Source organism: Panulirus ornatus, chromosome 34 (assembly GCF_036320965.1).
Source record: "Panulirus ornatus isolate Po-2019 chromosome 34, ASM3632096v1, whole genome shotgun sequence".
NCBI lineage: Eukaryota > Metazoa > Arthropoda > Malacostraca > Decapoda > Palinuridae > Panulirus > Panulirus ornatus.
Genome location: NC_092257.1, coordinates 18,771,032 through 18,788,137, shown reverse-complemented (window position 1 = coordinate 18,788,137; position 17,106 = coordinate 18,771,032). Strand labels below are relative to the sequence as shown.

The window sequence follows — 17,106 nt, the reverse complement described above, 5'->3', positions numbered from 1 at the left end:
GTACACCACATCGCGTGCAAGAGAATAGATGGCTTTCAAAACGCGCCCTCCATAATCTAACCAACCCAAAAGACACGTCTCTTAACTGGGTCCATTCACAAGCTGTCATCCCCCGGCCACAAGTGGATCAGTTTATGCAAATAAACTTCCCACGAGATAAGTGTAATCCTGGAGTCAGAGCAAGTTGGGTGGATCATAAAGCATGGAGATTTACACGACTGGAACATACTGAAGATAAGAAACTCACAGAGAGTATATAGAGAGAGACATTTGTCAACAGGATCAGACTGTTTTTAGAGAGTCAGTGTTGAATGGCCAGAACTGAAGCTGAGGATTCGCTCGTTTGCGAGCTGAGGACTTACTCCACTTGGCTCTGGATGAAAAGACAAAACAGCACAGAGGGAGAATATGACTCCTCCAGCACCCCTCATTATGTACACCACTCAGAGAGTGATGGAGATTAGCTGCTAAGGAATCAGGTGAGGAGTGTAGATGGGATCTGCGACAGGGTCATGGTATAGGATGTGTATGCGATTTCCTATCTAATCTTGTTGGTTCCCTGAATATCTAAGCTTAGTATGTGTGTAGGGAGGCTGTGGAGGGAGGATGTATGGTCATGTTGGGAGAGCACAGGGTTGTGAAGCCAGGGTGTGTGAGGGAGTGTTGTGAAGCCAGGGTGTGTGAGGGAGGGTTGTGAAGCCAGGGCTGTGTGAGGAAGGATTGTGAAGCCAGGCTGTGTGAGGGAGGGTTGTGAAGCCAGGGTGTGTGAGGGAGGGTTGTGAAGCCAGGGTGTGTGAGGGAGGGTTGTGAAGCCAGGGTGTGTGAGGGAGGATTGTGAAGCCAGGCTGTGTGAGGGAGGGTTGTGAAGCCAGGGTGTGTGAGGGAGGGTTGTGAAGCCAGGGTGTGTGAGGGAGGGTTGTGAAGCCAGGGTGTGTGAGGGAGGGTTGTGAAGCCAGGGTGTGTGAGGGAGGGTTGTGAAGCCAGGCTGTGTGAGGGAGGGTTGTGGCCCTGTGTAGTAAGGTAGTGAGTGATCCACATTTACAGCTAATCTGAGTGGCAAATTTTCATGATTACGTCTGCAAAGTATCTATCTATCTATCTATCTATCCATATATATATATATATATATATATATATATATATATATATATATATATATATATATATATTTTTTTTTTTTTCTTTTCCGCTGTCTCCCGCGTTTGCGAGGTAGCGCAAGGAAACAGACGAAAGAAATGGCCCAACCCACCCCCATACACATGTATATACATACACGTCCACACACGCAAATATACATACCTACACAGCTTTCCATGGTTTACCCCAGACGCTTCACATGCCTTGATTCAATCCACTGACAGCACGTCAACCCCGGTATACCACATCGATCCAATTCACTCTATTCCTTGCCCTCCTTTCACCCTCCTGCATGTTCAGGCCCCGATCACACAAAATCTTTTTCACTCCATCTTTCCACCTCCAATTTGGTCTCCCACTTCTCCTCGTTCCCTCCACCTCCGACACATATATCCTCTTGGTCAATCTTTCCTCACTCATTCTCTCCATGTGCCCAAATCATTTCAAAACACCCTCTTCTGCTCTCTCAACCACGCTCTTTTTATTTCCACACATCTCTCTTACCCTTGCGTTACTTACTCGATCAAACCACCTCACACCACACATTGTCCTCAAACATCTCATTTCCAGCACATCCACCCTCCTGCGCACAACTCTATCCATAGCCCACGCCTCGCAACCATACAACATTGTTGGAACCACTATTCCCTCAAACATACCCATTTTTGCTTTCCGAGATAATGTTCTCGACTTCCACACATTCTTCAAGGCTCCCAGGATTTTCGCCCCCTCCCTCACCCTAAGATCCACTTCCGCTTCCATGGTTCCATCCGCTGCCAGATCCACTCCCAGATATCTAAAACACTTTACTTCCTCCAGTTTTTCTCCATTCAAACTTACCTCCCATTTGACTTGACCCTCAACCCTACTGTACCTAATAACCTTCACATTTACTCTTAACTTTCTTCTTTCACACACTTTACCAAACTCAGTCACCAGCTTCTGCAGTTTCTCACATGAATCAGCCATCAGCGCTGTATCATCAGCGAACAACAACTGACTCACTTTCCCAAGCTCTCTCATCCACAACAGACTTCATACTTGCCCCTCTTTCCAAAACTCTTGCATTCACCTCCCTAACAACCCCATCCATAAACAAATTAAACAACCTATTCACTCCATTGTGCAAGGCTGCAGCTGAAGGCTCCACCTCGGCAAAAATTATATCCCCCACAAACTCGCGTCACTGAAACTTATCCTGCCCTCGTGAACTACAGAGTCGGAGCTACTAATGATACTTAGCCACATATGATAGTAATACTGTTGAGAAAGTCTTCAACTATAGCCATTTAGACTAATTAAATTGCCATAGTCGGATTACAGCAGTCCGAATACGGAGGTGCGTTTGTATTTAAGCGCGAAGGCAGTGGCCATAGAATGGCTCCCAATTACCAGCTGTCACGGGCGTCTGTATATATAAGGGTGGTGGGCGGCGCGGGTGTGCATCTCCCTCACTCCCCGCCGACACTGTGGGTGAGCCAGCAGGATGCGAGGGTCAGGAGGGCGCCCCAGCTGATCCTATCTTGTGGCCATCGCTGCCTCCTGCATTTTGTACCCTGACGACTCGCGTTTTCTAACCAGCAGTTTACTCAGTCTTCTGAAAATTGATAATTAGATATAGAAATGAAGGCGAGGAGAATATCTATATTCATAGTTATCGTATAAAGTTCTTAGTGCAACTCACAACAGCATTAGATGGTGTTTATTTGTATCATGTACTTCTAAATTCACTGCAACATTGTTTGCTGTCGAAGATGAGGAGAGGGAGGCAGTCACTCCAGACCTACCTTACAAGCGTGTCCCCACCCACGGATCTGAACTGTCAGCTCGACGACACTCCTGACTGGCAAATTAATGCATCCTAATTGATTAATGATATACCGTAGGGTATATCCTAATTAGTCTCAGTCGCTGTGTCTGCTTTCAAACCTTCTCTCACTCATGTGTTCACCAGCGTTCATTCACTTGTTTGCCCGTCTTCCACTTGCCACACATCCTGTCGTACCTACCTTCTCTATCCTACCGTGGTCATTCAACTGACTTAATTCCTTTGAAATGTCTTTAGAATGAGTGGCGAATATATTGAGATGGAAACATTTAGGATATGAAGAGTTACCCCGTGAAGGTTATGTAGGTCGGAGGTCGGCTCACATATCTCCTTACCTTTAAAGTATTTATTCGCTGTGAATAGAATCAAAATATCACTTAAAACCCAAAAGAAGCGGAGAATTTTGAGACTCGCAAGCTTTAGATATTTCTCTCCTACATCTTTGATCTAAATCTTAATGTCAGACACGCCTCTGAATATTTATTTATTCCGTGTGACGCCAACATAGCAGAGGAGGTTGGATGATGGCAGTGGATGTGGCTACGCTATGAAGAGAACGCTCTGGATCCCATAAGGATTTTTGATAAGTTATCTATATACGTCGTAGATAAGTATGTTTGATTATCCAGCGTCCTGCTTTTTGTAGAATTTATAGAGATTTTTTTAATAGAGATATTGACCATTGTCATCTGTTGTAAAGAAAAAGATTTTAGGAAAACTTTTGGATTTGAGGGATTTACCCGTATCCCCTTTCCGTTGATTGTTGGCTAAGCTGTGGATCACTGGGTAGACCAGCGTTGCACCTGCTTCCATTCCCACGCCTTTGATATACGTTCACCTTAACAAACTATACCACTGGTCATTAAATTGTCATTGGATAGTTTGATCATTTCTGTCAAGGACCGCTGACACTTTCCTTATGAACTACATTGGAAAATTTCGAAAAAAAAGATTACCTGAATTGCAAAAGTCATTGGAATTTAAATGAAACGTTGATGAAATTGTCAATTTTGATCATGCTATCATATTTTTTCATGGTCTTGTATATGGAATGAACTGATCCCTCTTCTATGTAAATAAAACGAGTAACTTTTCAATCTTCAGTGACACAAGTGTACAGTTCATAGACATGATAAGGAGGAAACGAATCTTTGGTGTTGAGCAAGACACGTAATCAAAAGGACATCCATCTTAGGGGAGAAAGAATACTTCCCACGTATTCCCTGCGTGTCGTAAAAGGCGACTAAAAGAGGAGGGAGCGGGTGGCTGGAAATCCTCAACCCTGTTTTTTTTTTTCTCTCTATTTTTACTTTTACAAAAGAGGGAACAGAGAAGGGGGCCAAGTGAGGATTTTCCCTCCTCAGGCTCAGTCCTTTAGTCTTAACACTACCTTGCTGACGCGGGAAATGACGAATATATATATATATATATATATATATATATATATATATATATATATATATATATATATATATATATATATATATATGTATATATATATATATATATATATATACACTTTGTCTCAGGTTTTCTCTGTCGTCACTCATAGGCTTTCGAGACGCCTTACGAAACAGGTACAGGTGTTCAGCTTAAAGAGACGCAGGGGTCAGCTCTCCTTGTGTACATCTTTGCGGGGAATTTCCTGACGTAGACAATGAGCTCAGATATTATTCACGCCAGGAAGTGTGACAAAGTCTGTGACAAAGAAACAGATGTTGGGGGGGGAAGAAGTAGTTGTCCCAACGATGCATATCAAAATACGAGCATGAAATTAACATTTTGAGCACCGTTGTACGATCCTTAAGCAAGACATTGTACTCATTGCACATGAAAGGACGAGCTATAGGAAAGTATGAACTGGAAAAAAAAGTCCCTCGGCAGTTGAGGTAAACGACTGCACTTGGGGCTGGATTCTGAAAGAGGGAAACAGCCTTGGTTTTGAAAGTATGACGGTTCGAACCTTAGATGAGTTGGCTTGGCTCTTTGATCAAAGGCCATACCATAGTACTTATGGGTCGTCTGGTCGTGGCCATGACTCCTACCATTGTAGGCGGGAGTCGTAATATTGTGCTTAGTAGATTTATATATATCATAACCTGAGGTGATTCTTTTTCATCCGGAAGCCATGGGTTCGATGCTCACGTCCGAGAAAGGAGATAAACAAAGTACCCGCTTCAAAATGATCAGTGGAGGATCGTACGGACGCACCGGGCCAGATGTTTCATGGCTTCTCACTCGTACAAGCTCTTGTGGCTTGGAGTGGAGGACGTTCGGATGGAGCCTCCTGCAGGTCTGGAGTGGAGGACGTTCGGATGGAGCTTCCTGGAGGAGGACATTCAGGGTCAACTGCGGATCGCATATCTTATTGTTTATCGGTTGTAAAGCCTTATGTGGGTCGGTCGCACGCATTGGTCATTCATTTGCAGGTCTGTCGGTGATGTGGCCACGGACGGGGATGCACGCACGTACAGGGATGGTGCACGTACGTACCCGTGTACACACACAGGGAGAATATTGGTCTAACAACTTGTGGCTATCGTAACAAGGCCGTAAAGGAGGGGCGTCCATAGCCCCTCGCGGCTCAGGTGTTGGTGGAGAGACGTGAAGCAATTGGCCAGGTTCCTCAGCTGACGAGACTACGCATTGTTGGAGGGGAGTGTCATCGTGGGCCAGATGACTCAACCCTGTGGTTCTGGTGGCCTCTCGTTGTGATGACCTGTGGGTCCAGGTGTAACACGGTGATGATGAAGAGAGCGTGTGGTCTGTTCCTCCTCCACCTGGTTCCTGTGCCACTAGACTTCCCTTCCACCTGGCCCTTCTTCCACCAGCCTCTCCTTCCACCTGTCCCTTCTTCCACCAGCCTCTCCTTCCACCTGTCCCTTCTTCCACCAGCCTCTCCTTCCACCCGGTCATCGTTGCGCTAACCTTCCCTTCCACCAGTCTCCACCTCCGGCAGCCTCGCCATAACGACATGCCTATCATTATATGCAGTGGCCACTACCCAATGAACAATTACTGAGCCTGAAGTTGTAACACACACGTTGCAAAGGTCTTCGTTACCCTCCGCCAAGCGGATTGTCATATGAAGCTGAAGAACACCTGAAGAGCACCATGAACGACCATTAGCAGGAACTAACTGCCGGTGATGAAGGCCGTGCTTGACATAGCTTATAACAGGGTCGGTGATGGAAGGTTGGGTCGCATCACCTGATCCTCTTTGATTCACGTAGGTTTAAAGGTGATCCGTCTTATTCTCATTTGTTTAAAAGTTACTTGTTGTAAGGTATCCAATAAAGTCTATGGAGGAAATATTACATCGTCTATCCTTCTTAAGGACCTGATAAGTTTTATGACGAGACGTGTGTGTGTGTGTGTGTGTGTGTGTGTGTGTGTGTGTGTGTGTGTGTGTGTTCAACAAGCTATAAAAATGCTCATTAATGTTTTGTGTACTTAGATGAGGTTTAATCCTCCATGAATTCACAGCGCATGGAAGCTTCTTCTCATATCAGTTAAGCTAAACAGGTAAGCCACTAAACTGGACGACTAAACTTGTTGAAAACAAATTGACAACATCAACAATTCACTACATGATTCCCCAGGAACGACCAATCGCTCATTGGAGAACTGCCCACTGAGGCCTGTTTGGTGTGGTCCATAGCTTCGTGTACTTCCTCCCGAACCTCAGACAGCCCCTATTCTTATACCACAAGGAACCTACACGTAAGAGTCAGTACTATCATGAGTGAACCTGGTCATGCTAAGACCTGGTGCAGAGTAACATGCGCTAGAGTTAATGATCTCGTCTTGGAGTGTATTGCCACGACCTACGGAGCCCACAAGGGATGATAACTTTAACAAACTAGACTGTGAATGGAGAAAGTGGTTTAGACAGGCTCCTGGTGCTGATGCCCTGGCACACTCGTAGTGACCTTACTCCTAATGTAATGTCCACTCCTTCCCTCGATGCGGCAGTTCATAGTGCAATGACTTCTTTCTGTCGTCAAGGAAATCGTCAGCCCTCAGGTGCTGAGATCACTCTGCAGCTGAATCTCTTCGTCCTCAGTTACACGATCATCTCTCACATTGGCATCATGATCATGGTGGTGGTGATGGTGAGGGAGTAAGTCGTCATCATGACCATGGTGGTGGTGGTGAGGAGGGAGTAAGTCCTGCGCTTTAGTCATATATCCTGTAATGGTACGTGTCTGCTGGTCTTGGGGAAAACTGGATGTTGAGGCACACTCGATAAGGCAAATTTAGTCTTTGAAAATAGTTGTTGTTGCAGAGAGGTGGTTCAACACACAGTAGCTCGACAGCAATACTGCTGCTGGGAGGTAACTCTCTATTGAGCAAACTAAGACAAGATTAGATTTGTATATCACTTTGTGTCGGGCCTGATAAAGAAGTAGTTATGTAACCTCCGTACAGTTAAGTGAATTACTGAAGTACCTGGAATCAAATGTTTGTTTGTTATGGTATCAAATTACATGGTTCATTCTCTATACCTTTCTGTCTTGAATTCTATTGTGATTACTATGTATGATCACTGATTGTGTGGGTTACTGGGAGAGAGTTTTACACTCAGTGTTGCCCCGTATCTTAACCATGTATGTATGTACTATATCTTTACTTCTATGTATGTATTCATACACACAACAAACACATACAATTAGACTATATATTCGTCTACAAGTAAAATATGTTTTCCTTTAGTGTTACGTAGCCTCAGATATCATCAGACTTCATACATCATGGGTGTACGGTAATCTCTGAGACTGGTTTTGAAATACGAGTCAGACTGGCTGAAGAAGAACATGAGATATCGAACCATCGTCTCGTTCCGAGCTATTATTTTCAAAAGTCATCTGTTACAGCGGACGACATGGGTTAAGTTTGATGATTGTGGACCTGAGGTTAACCAGGTTTGATCAATATGATATTCTAACTGAACCCCTGTAAGTTTATGGGAGCAGTTAACAGCAATAGGTCGTTTGACCGGTATGATGTTCTAACTGAACCCCTCTGCAAGTTAAGGGGAGCAGTTGACACAATCGGTCGTAGCTAGGCAAACTACGTCATTACAACAGTGCTCTATCACCTCTTTACCCAAAATTCAACAGACCGGTTACCCCAGGTGTCTGGTGCTCGAGTTACGACAGTTTGATGGATCAATGAGTTATCTGCAGCCGACTTGATGAAAACTGATTTCCACTGGTTGTGTCCCTCTTCATAGTTTCCTTTTTCTAAACCGACTTGGAGCGGGCAAATAACATGCCCCATCAAGGCCATCTCGGGTGGAGGAAAGAAGTTAAAGAGAAAGAAACTAGAAATTGATTAAAAGGCTCCTTAAGTGTTTGTGGACTTGAAAGTTAAAGAAAGAAAGGTGATTCGTAGTGAGGAAGGCAAAGGAAGAAAGAGAACTCCATGGCTTTAGCTGTTCAGGGGGAAGAAGGAGGGATCACAATTGCCAATATCAACATATAAGAGGAAATTGGAAAGAAGGTTTTAGGGGTAACGTATCATTGACCCACACAGTCACAGTAGTTTGATTGCCTTTAACGACCAGGAAAATCTTTAGGAATTGTTTTTGTGTGGACAGAGGCAAGGTTTAGCTCCAAGCAAGATCATGGCAACCAAGGTTAGCAACAAAGGAAGGTAATGGCAACCAAGGTTATCAAACTGGACGACCATGGCAACGACGGCTAGCAGACAGAAGGACCATGTCAACTAGGGTTAGTTAAACGAAGACTAACAGGCAACAATAACTATGTCAACCAAAGGCAGATGCCATGAACACCATGGCAACCAAGGGAGGATCATGGCAAGTAAGGCCAACAAGCAGCGCGATGATGGGGAAAACGTTTGTAAACATCAAAACTACATGGCAACCATTTCACTGTTCCAAGATAGTTACGTTGTTTGGGTTCAGTGAATAGCTCAGTGATTCTCACACAATCATCTTCCATGAAATGGCTCTTATGGACGACACAAAATATCTTTATATTTATAACTTTTAACTCTTGAAGAACCAATAATGGGGCTTGCGTTATGTGATTCAGCTGACTGAGAGTAGAAAAAAAATATTATGCCATCGCTGTGGCAGACACGATACCGCCCCTGGATGTAGTAGCTTTATCTGCACAATACAGTGTAAATATAGTCCTCACATTACAGTCACTGCAGAGGCTGCATTAGCAGTCCCCGGGTCCCTGACCTTGACTGGGACAGAATAAGTATTGTGGGCCAGCAAGAAGGGAGACATTCACTTCTTCCCGCCAACCGCCAGACAACTTGATGTCAGTTGACGACATTTTGTGTTTACGAATCGAGATAAATCATGACGAGGTTGTGTTTAGAAAGGTCGTTGGTGTAATTAGCTTCTACTAATAATTACAATTATTGATAGTTATTGATGTTATCATAATTTAAGTACACATGAATCGTATTAATGCCATTTATAACATAGATTATCGGTATAGTACTTTTGGGAACTAAGCGTAGAGTCGAATCATGATCATTCGATTGAAACTGGAAGGTGTGTTTGTGTACCGTGTGAGGGGTGAGGAAGTACCCCACGTGGGCCAGGCTGAAGGAAGTAGGTATCTGGCAACGGGCGTAGCAGTGCAGCAGCGGCTCGAGGTGAGTCAGTCAGTTGGGCTGGTTTATGCCTTAGTGTCGCATTGGCTGTGGGAGGTTGGGTACGGCAGCGCTCTCGCGCGAACACTACGAGTAACTGGTGTTGTGGTTACTGCCCTTTGAGGAATACTGGAATGCATTGTGTCTGATTAGTGCCCGGATTTAGGACTTGTTACTGTGGATGTCACTGCCTGAACGTAACGCTGGAAGTAACTTATTAAATATCTGGGTCGTATTGAATTTGGGGCTAACTATAAGGTTGGTGTTGTGGATAGAAAGGACCAGTTTGATTAATGCCCGTGTGACCCCCTGCCGTCGGCATTGCCCCGTGAAGATGATGTCACGTTCAATTAGCGAGTGTAAGGGCGAGGCCAGTGTCGTTAGCGTGGTGTAGTATTGCAGACGATCTCCGGCCCACTGGGCGCCTCCTACTTTGTAATCCACTCATTAAACGTACCGTGTGGGGCAGCTACCATGGATCTTGGGAGCCCCACGGTAAGGAGCCCTTGCATGAGGTGGGCTAGCGGTGCCAGGGCTGGTGACCCCCACATGAGGAGAGCCCCGGGGCCAGCGTCAGTGCCAGCAGCAGCAGCAGCAGCAGACACACCATGCCACCCAACACACAACCAAAACAAACCCTCCAGCCTGGCTAGGGGCGTATCCAACGCGTGCGGGCAGCTATCACCCTTATCGCACCGGCACAGGCTCCATGCACCGTCCATCATGCTTCTCATGACTGTGCTTGTGAGTCTCCTCCTGCCAGGGGCGGTGGGTCATCCCCTCAAGGGCAGAGGTAGCCTGTCGCCCAGAAGGAACGACAGGCAGAAGAGGGAACTGATCGACGATCAAACGGTAGGTGCCGCCACTGACCTGTATCACTTAACCTCCCCCTGAACACGATGGGACGACTCTCGAGTACGTGATGACCTTCTTCACCTGACCTGTCAGGGGGGGTCAGGTCGAGAGGTCAAGTCGTGCTGTCGTGCTCAATCAGACTTGTATCATTATTGAGAGAGTTCTTTAAAAAGAATTTTTCCCCCGCCGCCACCACCTCCTCAACACATTAATCATCTCTCAGACCAGCTGAGAGACGCGAGCGGTTCACTGTCAAAGGGGAAGACATGTGCCATTCATTTGCAGTGCACGTATGAAAGGCAGTGACATTGGTGCTGACACCATGGCACCTGTTTGCTGTCAACCCTCCTCAAAGATGCATCGTGTCATATTCAAAAGGGGGGGAGCTATATGAAAGACCAAACCTGCAGTTTATGTTGTTAAAGTGTCATTTTGCCTCGTTCAGTGACACCAGCTGCTTGTGTGCTTCATGGTAAACATACTTAGGGTAGTTTGTTGAGCTCGTGCCTTTTCGTGTTAGCATGAAAGATCCATTTCGTTGTAATATACGGGTAATGCTATGATTGGATACTGTTGATCGTTTATGTTATACAGCCGTTCGTCTCTTTAACCATACTGTGCTACGCAGATGTATCGTATACGTAACTGTAATTGCTATCTCCACTTCTTCTGAACTCTGGCCTCTATTGATCTTTATCAGTTTTCTGTTTTTCTTCTTTTTTTATTTTTTGATGTGTAGTTAAACATGTATTTGATCCGTTGTTCCCCGAAGTGATGTCTTGATTTTATAAATTCTCCCTCGAAATACAGTGAGCATGATTACCATTTCGGTCACCATTCCCTCTTGCTTCCCTCCCTCCCGCCACTTCCCTCCCTCCTCTCACTTCCCTTCCTCCCACTACTTCCTTCTCTCCAGCCACTTCCCTCCCTCCCTCCCACTAACGGCTGGGCACCCCCTTCCCCCCCAGCAGTATGGAGGGCCATGTATATATATATATATATATATATATATATATATATATATATATATATATATATATATATATTGTATATGTGGTCTGAGACACTTGAAGGTGGTGTTAAGTATTTTTCGGGGGTGGTGGTTTTAACCCACCCTTGACGCGAGGGCCTTTAATGATGACCTCCCCCCTCCGTGACAATTGATAGGCTCAAAGACTCTCCCAGCTTACCATCCAAATTGGCTGTGAATAATGACCTTCGTTTTTTTTTTTTTGGGTACCATTTCAACCATACATAAAGAGGTTAAAGGTGATTGCTAACTGGGTCATGTCTTATCTGTATAAATTCGGTATGCCCTTTGGCCAAATGATCTTTCTGTGTAGTTTCATAGATACTGTAGATACAGAGTTGGTGATGTATTTACGTAATACGTTCCACCACCTTCCGTACTGTGTGTGCCATAATGTTTACTTCAATCATGGGTGATAGAAAATGTAGTGTTATTCTTGTGTTTTTTATTCTTTTCATTTTTTTTTTTAATCATTCGTTTTATAACTGTAGGAAGGATATGCTCTCTCTCTCTCTCTCTCTCTCTCTCTCTCTCTCTCTCTCTCTCTCTCTCTCTCTCTCTCTCTCACTCCTTGTCCCACCGGAAGAAAAAAAAAGGGAAATCAAATCCGCCAGGTAGAAAGACCCTAAAGCGATTTGACCCTTTTAGTAGAGAGGCCTCAATATATGGGTGGTTTGTTCCACCAGGGATTGAGAGAGAGAGAGAGAGAGAGAGAGAGAGAGAGAGAGAGAGAGAGAGAGAGAGAGAGAGAGAGAGAAACTCACGTTGGAGTGACCTTCTTGTACGGCAGTTTTTCTGAACTGGGGAAAAGAACAGTGAAATATATCACCGGGGTGATAATGACCCACTGGGTAGAAAGACCCATATTCTCCTAGGGAGCTCCACAATCCGCGGATCATCATATCCTACGTTGGGTCCGTCTATGCGACGGGTCACATTCATTTATAGATGTGTCTTCTGTCACTTTAAGTCATAAGGGATGTAACCCGGTGGGTGGAAAGACCAGAAAGGCATTTTTTTTATTTATATTTCGAGTCTTTAAAAGAACCGTAAAACAGAGAGTAACCCGCCGGGTATAAAGAGGGTGGGGAGGGGTTATAGAGAAAAAGTGTGGCATGTAAGAACTCCGGGGCAATATGATGAGGCGACTGGGCAAAAATTTTTACGACCTTGTAACTGGCCAGTGAGAAAGACCCTCTTTAGGCGATGTGACCCTGCTGACAGAAGTACCGCTTTTCTTAAATACCTTTCCCACCCAATGCGGGTACGTTGCCCATATATTTTTTTATATCCCACTGGCCTTGTTGTTGTTGTGTGGTATCAGTTCAAAAAGATTTTATTCATAAGAGAAAATGGGACCTTCCCCACAATGGTGGGGTTGCCTCCTTCACAGTACAGTTTATTACCTTCCAAAATACTTCTGATAGAGACCCCTACCCCCCCCCCCCCCAGGATAATGTGACACACCGGTTAGAAAGACCCAGGCTGATGTGACACACCGGTTAGAAAGACCCAGGCTGATGTGACACACCGGTTAGAAAAACCCAAGGTATTGTGTGTGTGTGTGTGTGTGTGTGTGTGTGTGTGTGTGTGTGTCACGGGACGAATAAATCCCAAAGGCAACGTGACACTCCAGGTAGAAAGACAATGCAACCCGTCTACAGCATGATATGGATGGGGCAGCCCGGGAAGGGAGTCAGTTGCTGTTTGCAGATGACGCGGATCTGGTGGTAGACTCGTTAGAAACTCCAGAAGCTGCGGGTGTCTGAGTCTGGGAGGCTGGGTGGAAGTTGAGATAGATCATAGGTGGGCTAGACAGGTTGAATATATTGTGAATGTTAAGTTAGGGAAGTCCTTTAGGTAATGGAGTGTTCTGGTTACTTACCTAAGGGGCGGACATGACAGCAGATTAAACCAGTTGGCACGTATTTAAAAGAGAAGCGGCGGAGAGAATATATAGCAAAGGCTGTATGGTATTGACACAAAGTGTATAGACGTATCTGAGACCTTAGCACTAGCACAGACATGGAACAGCTCCCTTGGTTCCCACAGAGCCACTGGGCATAAAGGAACCACCAGCCATCCATCAATGTACACAATGAATAAAGATCAGCGAATTTTCCTCCCCCTTCCCTTAACTGCTGAGGAACAACATCATTACATGCGCGCGCGCACACACACACACACACACACACACACACACACACGCACACACACACACACACCTCAGTCTGCCTAGGGATAAGATATGGCACCAAAAATGCGTTTTTGTTAGACACACACATCACAAAACCTACACCACACACCTGTATTAACTCTCTAACTCTCTCGTCCATCTCAGAACTTCAAAAGTCCCTTGTTCAACCCCTTCTTTTTCTCCTCTAACCACTCTATATATTTTAAAGAAGACAGATGGAGAAGAGGCTAATGTTCTTTGGAGAGGGGTTGAAGGGTCTGTGGGAAGGAGAGCTCAGTGTTTGTTAGGGTAAAGATGGGTAGGTTTGAAGGTATTGCACTTCCCGACGGTGTTGTATGCATGTGGGTCGAGAACCCCGAGTGCAAAAGTATGGAAAGGGCATGTACTTACGTGTGGCAAATGGCTAAAGATAAAATGTGGTGTAAGGAGGGTTGGTCATTGAAGAAATCACAGTGTAAGAGAGAGAGAGAGAGAGAGAGAGAGAGAGAGAGAGAGAGAGAGAGAGAGAGAGAGAGAGAGAGAGAGAGAGAGGTGGCAGTAAGCGGAGTGTGACCAAGAGAGCTAGCGAACGTGTCCTTCATTGGTTCGGACTAATGGAGAGGATGAGGGAAGAGAGACTTACTAAGAAGATCTACGTGTCATAAGTAGAGGGAGCAAGGGTAATGGAGAGACTGAGAAGAAGATAGAGGGAAGGAAAAAAAAAGAAGAGGCTTTACTGCATCGTGGCTTGACCATTCAGGGTTAAGAGGCGTGCATGTGGTAAATGAATTGGATCGTGTGGTATATAGGGGGCGACGTGGTACCGATGGACTAAATCAGGGAATGTTAAATGGTTTGGGAAAACCACGGGACAGTCTGTAGGGCTTGGCTGCGTATGGTGTGCTGTGGTTTCGGTACATTTTATATATATATATGATATTTGGGGAAACAAAGGAGCCTGTTGCGTGTCTCTTTATAGTGTTCTTTTCTCGCTGAGAAAATAAAAAGAACAAAGATTATATATATATATATATATATATATATATATATATATATATATATATATATATATATATATATATATATATATATATATATATATACACGGAATACATGAGGTCCTCAGCCCACTTCTGTAAACATGCCTCATACTCACCTATGTACAGTATGTATAACTCTACACTTTGGTAGTCTGAGGCGTCTGTAAAGTCTGGCCCGCCCCCCGTTGTCACACATGGCCTGGTGGAATTACTGGTTACACGAAGTAAGTCACAGTCGAGATAGCGTATGGACATTGCCACGGGGTCCTTGGCTCATTGTGAGACTCACAGTTTCGGTCATAACCCTGACATTTTATGACACGATTGTTTACACTGGCGGTCTCTGGAGGAGGCAGTGCTACTGTGGACTGAGGTCATGTAAACAATGGCTTAAAAAAGACTTAAATGATAGTCTTTTTTTCCTAATGAAGTTGGATGTAGTAAATCTATTCTGTCTTGAGTGAGCAGTGTTGAGGAAGTGTGTCTGCCTTCCTCCTCACTCTAGCCTACCCTATCCTCATAACTGGTTCAACACATCACGGGCCATTTCGTGTAGCCCGTGCCACCGTCCCCCGTATGACACTCAGTGTGTCATCCCTGTGACACACCTAAAGGGCCACCGACCGTGTGGCCCGTGCCACCGTCCCCCGTATGACACTCAGTGTGTCATCCCTGTGACACACCTAAAGGGCCACCGACCGTGTGGCACGTGCCACCGTCCCCCGTATGACACTCAATGTGTCATCCCTGTGACACACCTAAAGGGCCACCGACCGTGTGGCCCGTGCCACCGTCCCCCGTATGACACTCAATGTGTCATCCCTGTGACACACCTAAAGGGCTACCGACCGTGTGGCCCGTGCCACCGTCCCCCGTATGACACTCAATGTGTCATCCCTGTGACACACCTAAAGGGCCACCGACCGTGTGGCACGTGCCACCGTCCCCCGTATGACACTCAATGTGTCATCCCTGTGACACACCTAAAGGGCCACCGACCGTGTGGCCCGTGCCACCGTCCCCCGTATGACACTCAGTGTGTCATCCCTGTGACACACCTAAAGGGCCACCGACCGTGTGGCACGTGCCACCGTCCCCCGTATGACACTCAATGTGTCATCCCCTTGACGGCTTAACGGGCCACCGTGCCCTTGAGGGATCTAGCGCTCCATCTGTGAGAACTTGAGCTTCGTCTTGGCCACGTGACACCCGATGTGTCACCCGGGGTGTCACATGACGACCAGGCTCTCCCGCTAGCTTTGGGAGGAGGGCGTGTTCTTCACATGACGTCCGCCAGGTAGTGGCGCTCCCATGTGACACACGCTTGGTTGGACTCGTATGCGAGGTACGCCTGGTGGTGTTTCCATGTGGCGTACGCCTGGTAGTGCTTCCGTATGCCTTGCGGCCGGTAGTGCACCCGGGTCACAGGGTAGTAAAGATACCTTTGTATATCACGAGGAAAATTGAGTCTACAGGGATGTCGCAACTGGGACTTGAGAATGCTGTTCTCTTAACTCCATGAACATGATGGTACGACCCCTGTGCACGACGGTACGACCCTTGAGCACGACGGTACGATACTCGAGCACAGTTGTACGACCCTTGAGCACGACGGTATGACCTTTAAGCACGACGGTACGACTTTTGAGCACGGCGGTACGACCCTTGAGCACGACGGTATAACCCTTGAGCACGACGGTACGACCCTTAAGCACGATGGTACGACCCTTGATCACGATGGTACGACCCTTGGGCGTGATGACCTAGTCTTTATACACAAGAGTCGTACCGCTTTTGCTCAAGGGTCTTACTTTCACCCAAAAGACAAAGTTGACGGTACCAGCAGTTTATACGACGGTACTAGTGGTGCACACGACGGTACCAGTGGTGCACACGACGGTACCAGTGGTGCACACGACGGTACCAGCTGTGCACACGACGGCACCAGCGGTGCACACGACGGTACCAGTGGTGCACACGACGGTACCAGCAGTTTATACGACGGTACTAGTGGTGCACACGACGGTACCAGTGGTGCACACGACGGTACCAGCGGTGTACACGACGGCACCAGTGGTGCACACGACGGTACCAGTGGTGCACACGACGGTACCAGTGGTGCACACGACGGTACCAGCGGTGTACACGACAGCATCAGCGGTGCACACGACGGTACCAGTGGTGCACACGACGGTACCAGCGGTGCACACGCCGGTACCAGTGGTGCACACGACGGTACCAGTGGTGCACACGACGGTACCAGCGGTGCACACGACGGTACGGTACCAGTGGTGCACACGACGGTACGGTACCAGTGGTGCACACGACGGTACCAGTGGTGCAAACGACGGTACCAGTGGTGCACACGACGGTACCAGCGGTGCACACGACGGTACAACTG

The 17,106-nt window shown here is 46.4% G+C and overlaps 1 protein-coding gene across 1 annotated transcript in view; it reads left to right on the top strand.

Annotated features, from left to right (window-relative positions):
• Window positions 1-9,639: 9,639 nt before the first annotated feature.
• The window catches only part of LOC139759965 (matrix metalloproteinase-25-like), a 498,618-nt gene continuing 491,151 nt past the window's right edge, over window positions 9,640-17,106 (top strand). The window contains exon 1 of the mRNA XM_071682675.1: window positions 9,640-10,456. Coding sequence (XP_071538776.1) covers window positions 10,079-10,456 — 378 coding nt within the window. The 5' untranslated portion in view covers window positions 9,640-10,078. The remainder of the gene's footprint in view (window positions 10,457-17,106) is intronic.